General features: G+C 53.8%; 1 protein-coding gene across 1 annotated transcript; it reads right to left on the reverse strand.

Moving 5' to 3' along the window:
- Window positions 1-5,790: 5,790 nt before the first annotated feature.
- On the reverse strand, window positions 5,791-16,129 carry SRF (serum response factor (c-fos serum response element-binding transcription factor)). Its single transcript, XM_010285239.1, has 6 exons — window positions 15,869-16,129; window positions 10,218-10,479; window positions 7,910-8,029; window positions 6,979-7,170; window positions 6,378-6,454; window positions 5,791-6,108 (listed from the first exon to the last, which is right to left on the reverse strand). The coding sequence occupies exons 1-6, from the start codon at window positions 16,034-16,036 to the stop codon at window positions 6,013-6,015; spliced, it is 915 nt and encodes a 304-aa protein (XP_010283541.1). The 5' UTR covers window positions 16,037-16,129; the 3' UTR covers window positions 5,791-6,012.
- Window positions 16,130-17,191: the final 1,062 nt, after the last annotated feature.

Consider the following 17,191-nt stretch of genomic DNA (forward strand, 5'->3'; position numbering starts at 1 on the left):
GCCCCGCGGCGTGCGTCTCCCTCGGGGGCAGCTTGACAGCCCGACCTCCTGCGGGGGACGCAGGCCCCGGCTGGCTCCTGAGGGCGGAGAGCTTGTTTGTGGTGACACACTCCAACCGTGTGTCGCAGGCCCTCTGACCACTTGTGCTGCCTGCACGCCAGAGATGGGTGTAAGGGACAGAAAAATAGGAAAAAAAGATACTATCTTCTGATTCTCCTAGCTAATATTAGAAACGAGAAAAAATTGAGGTTGGGAGCCAAAGACTGCATCTTGCAAGAGCTCGAGATGCTTGTGTTACGCTGTGTGTTGGCATGGTTTCTCTGCTGGTTAATCAACTTTGTTAAGGACTGTTGCAGGGTAGGTGAAAGGAAGGTTGTAAGCATATAACGTCAGCACTGACATTATTGCAAATGCAGTGTTAACCAAAAATTACAGAACAGCAACTCTTCAGGCCTGGAGTTCTGGAGTAACTTCAGCCCTGCACCCTGCCCTCATTCCACCTTGTCTGGCTTGCTTCAGGGAGAACTGCACCCACTCTCAGCAGGTTTTGGGTTGTAACACTGCCCTACTCTCAGTGTGCTAGAGAGGCAACTGAAGTCAGTTGCACACAAATTTGCCCTGTTTCCAGTTCCTTCCTGCTTCAGTGTTACACTGATCTGTAATGCCTACACCATAAAATCTAAATTCTTATCCTTTTCCCGTATTTCCCTTCCTTGACAGGCCTCACAGCAGTTAGCTACAATCCAGTAGGTGCAGGTTTCTATTGGTCTGTTAACATTTGTTTTAAATTATAAACAAACATTAAAATCAAAGGCTAAATGGATGAAATTCTCTTTTCTTACTTGATCCTGGAGGAACTTCATATATGTGCCCAACTGCATTTCCACCCTCGGTACTAATGCAACCGATTAGACAATTACCATGTTTTACAAGAGCAATCAGCAATTAATACAAATAATATAATTGCAACTAACTGTAGGGTGGATAAATCAGTGCAGTGCCGCATCAATCTGTGGGAACCATCCTCTAAAGCTGTGGCATCAATGATGGACTGTAAATGTTCGGGTTTCCAAGCCATCCTCTTGATTTCTCTATTAGTATGTGTAACCTCTATTGATACTCCTCTTTCCAGAATCCTGTGGATACACTTGAAATCTCTGTGTTTTCCATTAATATGTCATTTTCCTTCCCCTTAAACTCCCAAGGGAGTTTTCTGTTAAAATTTAGAGGACTGAACTGGTATTCCATTATATCATGCTTTGCTTTACAAGTCCCTTCATCTCCTGCAGAGATAAGCACAGTGTATTTGCACTACTGAAGGGGAAAATAACTTCCTAAATGCCACACAACTACACAAAAGCTGATACCACATGCACAACCATTGCTGTTTTCCTCTATTCTTGGCAGCTATTATTTTGTGCATGTACTGCAACACTGCTATGTTTAATGTCACAAACATAAGGTGGTAATAATACTCTGCAGTGGGAAATGCAGCCTGGCTGGTAATGTCAGCTGGCAATATCCCATAGCCAAAATTGTTACCAACAGTAAATGGCAGTGGCCAGCTAAGACACAGGCATCTTGTTTGTTACGATGAAAGGTTTTCTGTGGTATTCATATGCCCTGCTTATGTCTTGGCTCTGCTGGTCTTGATACCATGCTTAGTCAGTCATTTATTCTAAAAATAAAGATTATGCCTGTGGTATCTTGCTCCATGTTAAGAGTTTCATATGTCATACACATACCCCTGTGCACAAGTAACCCCCCTGATATGGGCTTTGTGGTGCTGAATCATGAGGTATATCTGTGTAGGCATGCTGAACACGAGTCTGGCTGTGGTGGAACCCATGAAAGTGAAGCACCTCCCCTCCCAACAGGTAACTTTCTGTACAATCTTCTCCTCTCCTGCTACACTGATATATATTTTCTCCAAATTGCACTGTGAGGAACAGTGCAGTCTGTCCACTGCACAGGCTTTTATCAGTGCTAAGCTTTCCTTACATCACACTGGTACCTGCTCCAGGACCTGATGCTATGTAGAGGCTAGTAGTTGCATTCTTAGCATACTGTTGACTCAGCAGCACTGATGATTGTAACGAGCCTTTCTCCCTTTGGTTTCTTTCCTACCTTTAGGCACTTTACTGAGCCCCCATGTGCCCTTGACCTGGCTTCTAGCGGCCTACAAGCATCTGCCTTTGACCTGACTTTAAGTAATGCCTCTCCAGTTTGGACTTTGAATATTGCCATACCTTCTCATAGCAGTTTTCTGCAGGGAATTTAAAAGTCTTGGTGTTGGACCTCATAAAGACAACAGTTAAACTCCATTCTTAAAGACATCAGGTGTCCAAAAGTAATGGACTTGGAAAAGGGCAGAGGAAACCACCTCATTTTCATTCGAGACCTGGATCAGATGCCTGTCAATGTCAGAAGAAGCTGTTGTGCCTGCAGCCTTTTAAGTGGTTTATTTTAAAGCTTAGTTTGTTTTTTGTCCAGAAGCCTAGGGATGGTACTGCATATATCAAACCACTATGTCTGGATGCTCTGAGATGCCAGATGCGTGACATCTCCCATGATGACAGAGCCTTGGCCGGCATCCCTTATCTGTTGAGTCCCATATCAGGTAAACACTACCTTAACAGCAGCATCTTCATACAAAACTTTTATCTATCCTGGAAGTATCTCCATCACTACTAAAAAAAAACAAAACAAAACAAAACACCTCTGTCCTCCTTTGGTTTGTGGTAGTTAATAAATAAATATATAATCCACCTGGGGCCAGGCCTAGGGGTCATCTTTTCTTTGATGTTACAATGGCAAAAATTTGTCTTCCTAAGCCTTAGTTATTGCCTAATTACTCCATAAGCAACATGGGCTTTTGTTTGTTTGTCTTCCCTGTTGTTTTAACTCTTGCTTGAAGTCCTCCTGCTCCTCCCTGTTAACATCCATGAACTAGAACAATTATTTTTCTTTTCAAAAGTCCCCCTTCCTCCTCATTCCTGGGTTTTATTTCTCTTGACACCATGCCCTGCTCACCAACACTGTTCCCGAGCTTTCAGAACAGTCAGCCCTCACAGCCCTGCTGTCCACCACAGGCCCCCTCTGGCCCACCCACTAGTTCCGCTGGTCAGGTCTCACATGTGCAGGAGGCAGTGGGGATGGAGACTTTTGCAAAGAGCCCCTCTTTGCCACATCATGCCCTGAGAGTGCCCCACCCTCCGCAGTACACAAACAGGTGCAGGAATCTGCCTCTGATCCCCATTCATTGGCCCTCAGGTGTGTGTCATCCCCTCCTGCAAAACATGGCCAAGATCCCAAATCTGTGCACAAAATGATAACATTTATTGAAAGAGTAATTTTTTAATACAAAAGAAAGCTCTGTACATAGTACTGTGATTACTTCCACATCCTTCCAGAAACACAACCCTGGAAACTGGAGGGAAAAAAAAAAATAATAATCCCACACACACACTTATGCGTACACACGCACGCGCGCACACACACACGCACACAACCCTCAAACCAGTAAAATGAACTAAAAATGTCACCACACAATAAATGCCATTTCATCCCTGATACACAAGTGTTCTTACAAGTCTGCACTTAAATAAAATACACCATTAGCGTTTAACCAGCAGTTGCCTTTGGGAAGCCAGGTAGGGGATGCAGTCAGACACCCTGTAGCAGCAGGAGCACTCCTGCCATCCTGGCCCAACAGCTCTGCTCCACAGTGCTAGCACAAGCAAAGCCAGGCCACAGTGATGTGCTGGGACAAAGAACAATGCAAACTCCAACCCCATCTTTCTCCCTGGATGAACTCCTAGGTACTCCCAGCCTTGTTTTGGAAGCATCACTGAGCAGCTTTCATACACCTAGCTAAGGGGCATGGCACAGCACTCCCACATGCTCCAAGCTGCAGGGTACGCATCACTCTCAGAGCAAGGATACTAAGGGAAGGAAGCATGCAAGGTCACTCTCACCAGATGGGCCACCCCACTTCCCCATGAGCTCCTCCCAGCCTGCGTAACAGACCGAGGCCTGAGAGACCGTTCTGCAACCTTTTTGCACAGGGGGCTTGGAGGGGACCTGTCAGTATCTGTGCACAGGGGGAACTACAGCCCACATCATCAGCTAGCAGTTCAGGAGATGCTACCAGCACAGTGAGCAGGGAGCAGGGATGAGCCACTGCCAGCCACTCGCCACCCAGGGCAGAGCGGGGATGCCCACATCCCTCAGGCAGTCACAGGTAGCACTGCTCCATGGCAAGAATTGGTGGCAGAACAGTCGCAGGTCCCAGAACCAGAGGTAAACAGGGCAGCCATCAGAGAACCCAGCCCATCTTTGGCTCCAGAGCACACTGCGAGCCCCTTGCTCCTGTGCGATGGGTTTCCCACTTCTAGAGACCAGCCACTGCTTCACTTGCCTTCTGCCCATTAAGCCCAAAATGATAGGCATGGAGTCCTCGGTACAGGTAAGTGGGGAACAAGCATTCCACTTGGTTCAGCTTGATCCCTGGCACATGCTGGTGGGTGGAGAGCGCAGCTTAAACGCTAATGCTGAGGGAACATGTCCAAGGTTACAATACAAACTCAAAAGCAAGGCCCCTTTCCTGCCTCCATGCCCACCCACCCCTCTCCCATCCCCCTGGTACAAACCCCATGAAAACTGTACAGGAGCCAAACTTTTATTCCTTAAAGAATTACATAAATACTGAGTTTAACACTTAGAAAAATAAAGTCATTTTCTTTTTTTTTTTTTTTTCTCCTTTTTTCTCCAAGGCTTCTTTTGTTTTTAACTTAAAAAAACAAAAAGTTACAGTAGCTGCTTCTTCCCTTAAGGATTCAGCAGCTTTTCTCACCTGCTTAACTCTCCCTCCAGGGACAGGGCTAGGTAGCAGAGCCATTCACAGCAACTCCCATGCAGGACCAAGCATGCTCCACAGCCCTTCTCCCCAGCCTTGCTGAGCCTGCACAGGCATCACAGCTGCTCCTTCACAGCCCAGGATGGCTCAGAGGAAGAGCCTGCCACCTGCCCAGTAGCTCAGTGCCCCATGGGCTCTTTGTCATTGACACTTCAGTTGTTTCTCCACCTTGCATCAGACAGAAATTTAGAAAGCGCGGGCTGGAGCTGCAGGGGGATGTGGGGAAGACCCAACCACGTTCTCCTGGGTGTACGGAGTCAGCAAGCAGTGCGTGAGCTGAGAGTGTGGGGCTGGGCTGGCCACAGAACCCCCCAGAAGCTCTCCAGGGCATCCTTGTGCTCCTGGGCATCCGCCAACCACCTCAACTGTGCGAGGGCAAAGCCAGGCAGGCTGCAAATCTGCCAGGCAGCCCAGTGAGGAGGCACTAAGGGAAGAGGGCTCACTGTAGTGCATACAAGGAGGACAGGGCCATGTGCCACAGGCTGTGCCCTGCCCTCCAGAGGGAGGGCTCACAAGCCCAACCAGAGGTGCACATGCAAGCTGGCCACTCTCCCCTGTCCAGAGCCCAGGGTGAGTTGCTGCAGCCAGGACCCGTCACCCCCACAAAGGCACATTGCTGAGGCCAGCAGCACAGCCTCGGCCCACTGTGCTCCAAGCTACACCCACAGGATGGCTCTGGGTCTGAGCTGAGCCCCACACAGAGCAAACACTCATGGGCAAGGTGACTCAGAGTGCTCAGGAGCCAGAACCTCCAGCTGGGAATGGCCCACAGTATTGATCTGCAGCGTAGAGCAATCCTCCCCTCAAGTTTCTTTGGCTGGCGTGAGACGAGCACAGCTATGGCAGCATCCAAACGCCCACAAGCCCTGCATGGCCCCAGCACGGCTCCATCCCAAGTGAGTCCTGCAGCCCCACGCGCATGCCTGTGTGTATGTGTGTGTGGGTGGGTGCGTGTGTGTGTGCATGTGTGGATGAAGGAAACGTGAAAAGGCAACAATAAATAACTGGTGCAGTCTGTAGGAGAAGAAATTGCCGCCAGCTCCGGCACTGGCATGACAAGCCAGGGACAGCACAAGGCCGGCAGCAGAGGCCTCTCAGTCACTCTTGGCGCTGTGTGAGGTGTCCAAGTTGACCACCTGCAGCTCCGTCAGGCTGCTGCCACTGCTGCTCTGCTGCCCAATGACAGCCATCTAGAGAGAAAAGGGAGGAGGAAGCACTTGCGGACAGCATGCCCTGACACCGTATGTGCCAGCAGCCAGGGTGGTACTGTACTTCCTGGGCACTCGTCCAAGAAGGGCAAGACTTCCTCACCCAAGTGTGCATGGCACCGATACCCTTCCCAGACCAGAGGACTGGCCCTACCAAAGGGCCCACGTCTGCCCAGACCCACAAAGGATGTGCAAGCAGGGGCAGAGCTAGAACACGCCCTGAACACCTGCAAGTACCACTCTGCACCTACCTGGTGAAGCTGGACAGCTGAGACTGGGATCTGAACAGTGCCTGATGGGGCTGTCAGGAACACTTGGGGGACTCCACCTGCCACAGAGAGAGAGAGAGCGCACAGATGACATCGTCCCTTAAACAGTGCTCCCCCATGGGTCCTTCCTCTGAGCTCCATGGAGCTTCACAAGGACGAAGGTGTCCGCATGCATGGAGGCATCCCAGGAGAAAGCCACATGCACTAGTTTTCCAAATGCTAGGAGAAGCAGGCACAAGCCCTCAATCCAAGTCTTTCCTGCACGACTTCATGCTTTTTTGACCCTCATGCAATCAAACATCCTCTTCAGAGTCTCCTGCTCCCTCCACTGCCTGCCCCATATGCCACCTGTCCCAACAACCCTCACCCTTTTTCCCCAGCAAACGGCTCAAGCAATCATTTGCATAGGAGGATGGCAGGATCTAAAAGCGTGCATCAAGCATCACCAGGCCTTTGTACAGCCGCTAGGATGGCTTAGAAGAAAATTCTTTGAAATTAATATACGGCAGAAATACATGCGAGATGAGAAAAATCAGGGTGTCAGAGCACTTTACGGGAACACTGACCCAGACAGCTGTCTTACCCTGATCCTGGACCTGGCTGTGGGACACCTGCATCGCTGAGGGTGCCTGCGAGAAGGCGTTGAGGACTGCAAGTCCACCGTCCGCAAGTCCAGATGTGGGTGCATACATCACTGCATGTGGGCTGGGGTACATCATGTGGCCACCCACAGTGGTTGGCACAGACGACGTCATGATGGTTGCCGGGAGGGTCACTGGCACCAGGACAGACTACATGTGAGCCACATGAAAGCAGTCTGCTACACTCACATGCCTGCTCAGCACCCCCCTCAGCCACCCAGGGCAGCACAGCAAGAAGCAGCAGGTGCATGGAGATACTCACCTTCTTCTCCCCAGCTCTTGGGGAAAAACCCCAAAGAAGAGGCCGGAGAGCTCAAACCTCTCCCTTCATGAGTGAATATGGCAGGGCAGAAAAGCACAGTAGCCAAATATCCCAGGACTGAATTCAACTTGAGATACAAGTTTCCTGATGAAGCTTTGATAAAGCTGTGGAACAGGATTCAGCCTGCATCCAGGCATCTGAACTCAGATTTTGCCGACAGAGGTGCCCTCTGCATGTACAGTAAAAATCTCAAGTAGGTGTAAGCCAATGCCGTGTGCTAGCGGCAGTGCTGGCTCACTAAGAAACCGTGTGAGAACTGGGCAACCTGTTCCCAGATCCATGCTGCAAGTAAGAGCAGATGATGTATCTGGAGAGGCTCTGAAATCCCTTGTAAGGTGCCCTATGCACAGCAGCATTTACCTAGATATAGCATAGCAAAGGAGCTGGGAACTGGGATAAATACACCCGGGAAACTGCCAGGAAGGCTGGGATATAGTTGGTCTGAAGAAGGATCCTGGGCAGGGAGCAGGCATGAGGTCTATTGGAGTGAGTTGTTATCAGCAGTGGTTAAGAAGGAAAACAGAACATGATTACCATAATGTCCCAATTACCTGTTCCACTGGAAGAGGTCTGGGTAAGGTCAGTGCTGCTGTCACTAGAGGGAGACGTTTGCTGCGGTGCCTGGTGCACCTGGATCGCCTGGACTGGGACCTGCTGAGCCATGGTACCACCTGGGGAGACAGAGGAGCCCATGAGCCTCTGGCTCAGCAGGGATACAGGCACTATGGGCCATGTTGAAAGCCCCCAAGTCCTTCCCTGGCTGTACGCAGCTGTTCCTCAGCGTGGCTCCGCACTGCATCGGGGAAGGCTAGCCAAAAGCAACATGTGGCAGAAACCAGGGCCTGCCCCAAAGAGCAGGCCAAAACCTGCTCTTTCCTGGCACACAGGGGCCCAGGAGGTGATTGCTTGCCTACAGGGCTCCAGAGAGAAAAGGAAAGGCCACAGCAGTTTTTGTCCAGCTCCCAGGCACGGTTCAGTCTGGGACCCTCCTCACCATTCCTAGCTCCACCAAGACATGGCACAGATGACGTTGGGAGGAAAGGGCACAGCACACGCCTCCAGCACTGCCCATGCTCAGCCAGTCCTGCAAGCATCATCTCACTGCACCAAGCAGAACTGTGAAAGTCCAAACGCCCAGGCCAGCTGGGCCCCGCTGCCTTCACACTCTGGAGCCCAGCTCCATCCTCCACAGGGCACTTAGGGATCAGCTATCTCACTCAGCTTGTGATCTCAAGGACATCACAGTGCCCTGCACTGGGATTAGAGCCCACTGGGCCACAAGGTGTGCAACCCAGAGCTGCAGGGGCACGGCCACACAGCCTCCAGCCCAGCCCACTCACTGCAAATCTCTTCAGCTCCAGAGATGGAGCTCGGCACAGAAAGCTCCCCTCAGGCTCAGGTCCTGTCTCCAGAGGGAAGAGCAAGGGATGCCAGGGAGCAGGAATCACTAGCCACCTCGCTCAGACTGGGCATCTCCCCACGCACCACACCAGACACACATATCCGTTATTCTCTTAGCTCCTCCACATCACAGGGAAAATCCAGTCCCCTTGCATGGGATCACGCTGTCTGCCAGGGCCCATGGGAGCCATAAGGGCTCCAAGAAAGCTCCAAGAGGCTATGAGACTCATTGACCTGGGCACAAACAGGCAGGACAAAAGAAATACTGTCTCACTCTCGGTGCTGGTCCTCAGATGATGGCTGCCCTGACAAAGGACAGCCTAGCCCTGCTCTGAAACTCCAGTGAGGAGCATATCCAGCCCCAGTACAACACCTGGAGAGCCTTGACTCAGCACAACAAGAAATTCCTACAAAAGACAATGCACACAAGGCAGCACAGCAGCACCGCTCCCTCCTCTGCTCTGGATCTCTCCTGATCTACCCTGCGCAACGTGGTTCAGTGACTTGACAGATCCAAATACAAAAGCAAGGGCAGCTGCTCAGAGCCAAATACTAGCACTCAAAAAACCACCATTGGGCATCTGACTCCTGCGGTCTCCTTCCATCAGTCCTCCTAGCAGCACGCTTCAGCCTCAACACAGCTGCACCAGCGACCTGTCTCCTCTGCATTTGCTAGCCACAGGGCAAGCCCTGGGGCAGGAGACTGATAAGCTGCTGCTTTTCCTTGGTCTGTATCCCCCAGGGTGCTGCTCCTGCCTATGCCAAGCATTCTCTGCCCTGTCTTCCCATCTCTCCCCCACAGCCAGAGTGTCCTGTGCTCTGCCTCCTCTGTACTCCCACCTCAGCTGGGGGTCAGCTCTCTGGCCAGGACTATGACCCCCACGGATGCCTCCAGCCCCCCACCTCAAGCAAGCGGAGGAGAAGCGAGTGCTGACCTGTCAGCGACACGATCTGCCCTCCAGCTCTGGCAGGGAAGCGGAAGACTGTCTGTTGTGCCTGCTGCAGCTGTCCAGCCATACCTGTGACCACTTGGCCCTGCTGGCTGGAAAGGGCCAGCGAGTGCGGCTGTAACTGAGTGAGAGGAATGGTAGGGGTCCCCGGAGAAAGGGAAGCACCTGCCAAAAGGAGGGAGAAAGAAAGGCTTTGTCACCACTAGCTCTTTTCACTCCCTCCAGGCTTCTCGGTGCTGCCCTGGGGTCCCAGCTCAGCTCCCTGCCACCACGCCCTTCCCAGCAGCAGGGCCAGCTAGCACCACTCTAAGGAAACAGTCACTACATGACCCTTCTCCAGCTACTGGCCTGGCTGGGCTCAAGCAAGGAATCCCAGCCAAGTTCACCCTACAGCAGCAGCCACTCTGCTTCTTCCTGCCACTAGGTCTCCTCTCCTCTGGAGAGGGCAGCAACACACTCCGGGTGCAGAGACAGATGGATGCAGTCCTCAGCCCCTAAAGGCACTGACCTGACATGAGGGTGAAGCCGGTGGGTATTGGCATGAGGCCCCCAGATGTCACTGCACTGGCTCCAGTAGTCTTCAGCACTGTCCCGTTGGCACTGGTGACGGCATTGGGGCTGATGCTGGCAGACACTGGCGCCAGGTAATTAGTGATGGGGAATGACGGGCCACTGCTGACCTGCATGGAGGTCGAGGTGGTGGGGGCTGTCTGGATGGTGGACGTTGTCCCCGGCAGGTTGGTGACAGTAAATGCTGGTTTCAGTGCGTCCTGGGGAAGGAGAGATTGTGACAACTCAGACCAGCCCTTGGATCTGGTCAAGATCTGCCCACAAGACCAAACCAGGCTCCATAGGTTGCATCCCCGTGCTAAACCATACCCCCACAGCCTGCTGCCAGCACGTGGAGCAGAGCCAGGGGAGCAGAGAGGAGTTGCCTGTACATACATGAGGAGACTGGGCCCAATAATGCAGCATGAGGAGAGCTGGAAAGAGCTCAGCAGAAACCTTGGATACAAGCCCAGGGCCACAGCGGTCCCGAGAGACTTCCCTGCAAGACACCAGGGGACAAAGCAACCCCTCCCCCGGAGTCCCCATAGCCTCTAAGAAGAGAGCAGCCTCTTTTTGGCACATGACAGGCAAAAGCAGTCTTTGCAGGGACAGGCATAAAGGGACACTGTCTCCTGTCAGGAACACACACCGCTTCCCTTACGGCAGGAAACACATGGCCAAGAACAAGCAGAAAACCGACTTTTAAAGGCAGCTGTACACCAAAAGCAGCAAGGGAGAGGTGAGTAAGGCCAAGCGCGGACAGCAGGGAGGCCCAAACCCAGGCCTGACAGCTGCTTTGGCAGGCCCTGGGGAATGCCTCCACAAGCCTGCTGGAGCAGAGGGTAGAACCTGACAAGGGGGAAGCACCCATTTGCCAGTCCACTAGCAGGAGGTGGGCACAAGGCAATTGCTTCCAAGGGACCCTGCATGTTAGCTACAGCCAGCACACACCACGTGGCTGCAAGGAGTGTCGCAGCTCTATGCCTGTCTGAGGACATTGCCAGGGAAGCTGAGCACCAGGAGGAAAAGGGCCCTGTGCTGGGCCAGAGCTAGCCTGAGAGGTTGGCCTCCTGGGTCTGGGAACAAGGGAGGAACGTGTACCCCAGACTGCAAGGCACGTAACCCCCCACTTTCTGCAGCAACAAAGCATGTGGCTCGACGTGGCTTGGATCCGCAGGAACCAATCAAGCCCAGCATGATCCCTGCTGACCCTGGCAGTCACACTTCACCTAACACGCCTCCTTCCCCCAAATCCCCTTTTGGATACCCAGGGTCTCCATGGCCCCCCTCCTGCCCTGCTCAGCCGGCCAAGAACAGACTGCAAATACACTGCTCCACAAGAGACCATGCCACAGGCCACAAGGGATCTGCTGTCCCCATGCCCTGCCACAGCTGCCAGCTTCTCTTGGAAGAGTTAAGGCTGCCACACTCCCACCCCTCCCACTGCAGACTGGTGGGCCCAGCTCTCCCACGTGCTAAGACTTGTTCCCAGCTTGTCAAGCTGCCAGGAATGAGGAATTCACAGCTCAACGAACAGCTAAAAAAGGGAAGGCAGCCCATTTTGGACAGGGGAAGCCAATCCCAGGCACTCAGCCATGCCCCAGGGCCTGGGGAGGGAGGAGAGCAATGCCCCTCCACCTTGGCACCGCAGTCCCTGAAGTCCGAATTAGAAGAGGCACGTGATAACAGAGCAGAGCCCAGCAGAGGCACTTTCCATTAGCTCAACCACAAACTCCTGCCATCCCACATGGGACATGGAGGCTGTGGGTACCCTCCCCACATGGGTGACAGGGCAGAGCTCCCCCCAGCCCTCCAGGCCATGTGAGCCATAGCAGACCGAGTCCTGTTCCCAGCCGTAAAAGCCAGGCTCCCTCATCCCCAGACGCAGCCCTGAAGCTGTACACCCCTGAGATATAGTCCCCAAGCAGCCAGGGCACTTGGCATCCCCCCACACTCTCAGGGCTGGAGGAAGCATCCCAAAAGATTCACAGCATCATATTCAGGGGGATTCCCAGGACTCCCTAGAAGCACAAGGGCAAACCTCAGTATGATCAGAACAGCAAAGATGCTTGGGAGGGATGCTGTGCCAGCAGGCTCAAACAACGCACACCCCATTTCTGCCCTGCCTACTTTGCCACAGGTGAGACTCAAGATTCCTCCCATCTTTGCTGTGTTTCTCTTGGGCTAATAGCTCCCAGTACAGAAAGAGAGCTAGGAGAGACCTTGGGACTGGACACCCATTGCCTTCTCCCTATGCCTGTCTGGATGCCTCAGAGCCCCTGGGCACCTTGGCTCCCCCCAGCACCCTGCAAAGCCCAGACTACATGCACAAGGCCAGTCTTCAATAGGAGCCAAGTCACGGGCCATCTTCAGCAGAGATTACACCCAAGGGGCCATGGACAAGCCCTGAGGCAGCACAGCAGCCCTGAAGGCCCTTCCCTTCCTGATCCAGCTGCCCATCCATTCCCCACCATAGCTCACCGCAACCTTCAGTTTACAGAGCAGTACCTGGGGAATCAACATGCAGCAGAGGGGTACAGCCCAGTGGCAGGAGATGTCTGCACAGATCCACACCACTGTTCATGCTTGATAAATATTATATAGCATGAGTGGACTACATGGCATGGCCCAGGCCAACTGATGCCCATCCTGGACTATAATAGGGTCCTGGGGACAAAAATTATTCCAGTCCACAGCTTCTGAGGGCTGCTGGGGACAATGCTGTTAAGCATGGCCCATACCCCACAGCCAGCATTATTATGTGGATGTTGCAGGACAACTGGCCTGGGAGGTACATGGGAAATCACAATCTGGTCTCCATCACCTGGTCTGCATTCCAAATGGGGCAGAAAGTCCCACCTTTCCCCCATCCTGAAAAGAGATGACCGGATCAGAGCTACTCCCATGCTCTCATCCCAACCTAGAACCCCTGAGTGCCCTCCAAAATCCGCTCTCCCACATAACCATACCCAGCAGATTGAGGTGAGATTGACACATGAGGGCACTATGTCCTTTGGAGCCTGCAAAAGATCAGACAGGTCAGTGCGCAACAGTATCATTGTGAGGATAATAGCTGCTGTCTTGAAAGTACAGCATGCCCCAGTCCTAGTTGCAGTCTGAGCTCAGCTCCGTGGCAGGGAGTTTGGGTCTGGCACAGCAGGAGGACGTCATAGCTGCTGCTGCCTGCAGCACAAAGGAATACCAGTGGGCTGCAGGCTGCAGGTAACAGCCTGGCTGCATTGCTCCCTGCTGTGCTGCAGCAGCTGAACACAAGCAGGTTTTGTCTGTACGGAGATCCAGGAAGCAGAGTTCACAGGAAGGCCAGGGAGCAACTGCCCAACCTTACCAGAGCATTCTATGTGGCTGGACCTGACAGCCCAGGCACTTAATTCCCTGCCACCTCGTCTAATGAGGCACCGGTAACCCAGGCCTGTGTACCACCCAGCCCTCAAGCAAGGATGCCAGCCATCTAGCATGGCCCACACATAAGCTCCCTTCATCCTCAGAGGGCTTCCTGGTCCATCTGAATTGGGCTGATCTCTGCCAGAACACCAAACCAGGCTTCCAGCCCTGCAGAAGGCACAGCAGGGCTGGGGAGGATCAGGGTGGGACTGTCCCCAGCCCCAGAGCTCGCCATGACAAGAACTCTCAGCAGGCCAGGGATGGGTTTAGCCAGAATCTCAAGCAGAAGACAGGGCCACAGGGCTCCTCCAGCCCCACACCAAATGTTGGCTGTGGCCACAAGGCACCCCACACAAAGCATTACCACTCATGAGTACCAGGATGAAGCTTGCAGGGCACCAAGTGGGGGCTGCATCAGAAAGCAGGCAGAGAGAAGTTGTGTTCAGAAGATTTCCTCTGCGGAGTAACTGCACACCGAGAGCACACTTCCTTTAGGACCACCTAGCAGTGTTCTCAGGTAAAATCTTAAGGGACGTGATATGTACGTCCCCCATGCCAGGGACAGGTCAGCTGCCATGCACTTCCTGCGCCTCCAAATTATTCCTGGCACTGGTAATTCATCTCATTACAAAATGCCCATAGGACTTGCCTTTTCATCCAGGAGAAGCCCAAGAGACACACGCCCTTACAAGCACAGGCTGCACAAGGGAGAAATTGCTAGTGACACAATGGGCTCCTTTGCCTACTGGAAAGGGCTGGCACGGATCACACTAGGAATCAGAGGCACCCAGGGGAGTGATGCCAGACTGGGACAGCCAGGACTGTTGTTGGGCTCCCATCAGTGGGAAGCCTTCCCAGGGACTCTTCTGGGCTCCAGCACAGAGCTCTCCAGCCAGCAACACTTTGGTCCACCACAGCTCCTCTGCCTGCAGGGATCTCTGGGGACTGCTGATATTTCTCAGGGCTCAGCAGCGATAAGATTTTGCTTGGTGCAACACTGCACACAGGTGAGGAAGAGGGCATGGAGGCATCATGGCCGCTGGGTACCCAGCAGCACCGTGACCAGAACTGTTGGGCTGCCACAGGATACAAACACACAGCTGAACACCCCTGCAGCCTCAGACGTGCTGGGCACGTCTCAGGGCTGCACTCACTGCCTTTGGGATTACAGCACAGGGACCTCAAACACCCTTCTCCGGGTTCTGTCTACTTAATGTTTAGTAGCTACTGTATGGCAAGGATGCTGCTGTGGATTGCGTACAGTGGGCTGGAGGGCTCCTAGAGCCAGGCCAAAGTTCATCTGGAAGGATGCTTTTGCTGCACACCCAGTAGCCATGCCATGAGCAGATACAGCAGAGCTGCAGCAACTAGCAGCACCCAGCAGCACTCCACGCAGGCTTGGAAAGCTGTGGCACAACCCTCAGTTCAGCATGTCTTGACAGCCTTGCACCACAAACTCCCATCTCCAAGTGCCTGCAGACCCAAGCGCCAGCCTGCAAAGGAAGCAGCAGGGATACAGGAACCAGCTTTCTTGCACCATCTCCAAGGATGCAGGGACAAGACAGGGCCCTTCCAGCAGAAAAGGGACATTGCCTGACTCCGCACCCACGGGCAGGTCCTCTGCAGTACCCTGGGCAAGAGGCCACAATATGGGCATGCAAGGGCCAGCACCTGCAGGGACACCAGGCAGGGAGCAGAAACGGTCCATCCAGCCAAATGTTTCCAATCCCCATGTCCTCCCTGCCCCCTTCCAAAACAGCACCACAGCAAGAGACAGCTGCAGCTTATAAGGAATGTGAGGGGCCCTGCCAGGGACTCTGGCGAGGGAAACCAGGCCTTATAAGGCCATGGAGGCAGAATCAAATTTTTATCAATGAGTGCAAGAGCATGGAGACGCCTGGGGAGAGATAACAGCTCCGAAAGCTGGCCAGGGGGGTGGGCTGGGCCGGTGGGGAGACCTGCTGCAAAGACCAGGGACAGGACACCTGCCACCCACTTCCCTCCCTCTCCAAATCACCACTACCACCAGCCAAGTGAAGGAGCCAGCCCCGAGAGGCCACAGCATGAGCTCACTTGAGTCACAGCAAAAGGGGACCCATACTCAGCTTCTCAAGCTGCTGTTCAAGGAGGGCTGGGGATATCGGGGCTCCCAGCACAGCCAGTGTCCCCCAGGGTGCCCAGGTGTGTGGCTGAGCACAGAAATGTTACCTTGGTCTCCCCACTGCTGTCCGACTCTGACACCTGGTAGGTGAGGTCAGTCTCCTCAAAGCCTGTGGCGCTCATGCGCTGGTCAGTGGTTGGGTCCGAGCGCGGGGGCGAGTCTGGGGAGTTGAGGCACGTTTGGATCAACGCCTTCCCCGTCTCACTGGTGATCATGGGCTGCAGCTTCCGCGTGGCAAACGTGTACACGTGGCCCGTCTCACTGGCCACCAGCAGCAGGACTTGAGTGCCGGTCAGTGTGGAGAGCTCATAGGCCTGCCAGCAGCACAAGGGAAGAACAGGGAGTCACAGATGGCAGAGCCACATATAGTGCAGGACAAGAGTCCCTGGTATGTCCCTGTGCTCCCAGCATGGCCCTCCTTTTGCTCACACCAGCTCCAACTCCCTGTCACCCCAGAGGAGCTGTGGCCTCTAAAACAAACTCAACATTGGTTACCTACAGGTTGAAGGGCCCCATGCTGTGCTCCCATCTCCTTTAGGATGCCCTTAGGAGATGTGCATGCCAAGAGGCCAGAGGAAAAGAGTGGTCCCCTCAGGAAAGTAGCCTCAGGACATGGGGACGCTGGGCGGTCCCTATTCTGGAAATCCCACCTGCTTCTCCAGACATATCTGGACGCCTCCCCCCTCGCATCCCAGATGCTACTCGGCCCATGTGTCTCTGCTACCTCTTTCCCCTCATCAACACCCCAGCCGGGACCCAGATTCCCCTCTCAGTGTTCACAGTCACGAGCACAGCTGCACGCAAACACCTCTGCAGTGAGGCTACCGTTCCCAAGATTCACATGTGTGCTAGGAAGAACACTCTTCATATGCTATCATGGCATAATCAGTGGTCTTGCACAAGCTACCACAGACAGGGTGGCCTCACTCTGCATCACGTGCAGCCAGGATGTGCACAGTGGTACCCCACAACCATTCCCCACTTCCTCAGGGTGTGTGAAGCCCAGCTCAGCTGGGATGTGGCACTGCCCAGTTGTTCAGAGGATGCTGTGAGCACCAACAGGGATGCAGATGAGCCAGCAGCATCCAACTGCACACAAAATCCCCGAAGCTCCTAGTGTGTCTTTGCACGACGGCTCCAGGAACCACGGAGAGCACTCTGGACCGACCGAGACATGGCGCTGGCCCCTTCCGCGTCCGAGGGAGCAACCCTGCTAGGCCCTTGGCGGGGCAGGGCAGTCCAGCTGTGCCACAGGACTGGCGCAGCACCCAGCAACAGCTGACGGAGAGAGGTCCCGAGGGCTCCCGGACCGCGGGTCTGCTCCGGACGAGGAGTGGAGGCTGCACCTCGGGCCTCCCCGGGCGCAACAG

This window comes from Phaethon lepturus, unplaced genomic scaffold (assembly GCF_000687285.1).
Source record: "Phaethon lepturus isolate BGI_N335 unplaced genomic scaffold, ASM68728v1 Scaffold56784, whole genome shotgun sequence".
NCBI lineage: Eukaryota > Metazoa > Chordata > Aves > Phaethontiformes > Phaethontidae > Phaethon > Phaethon lepturus.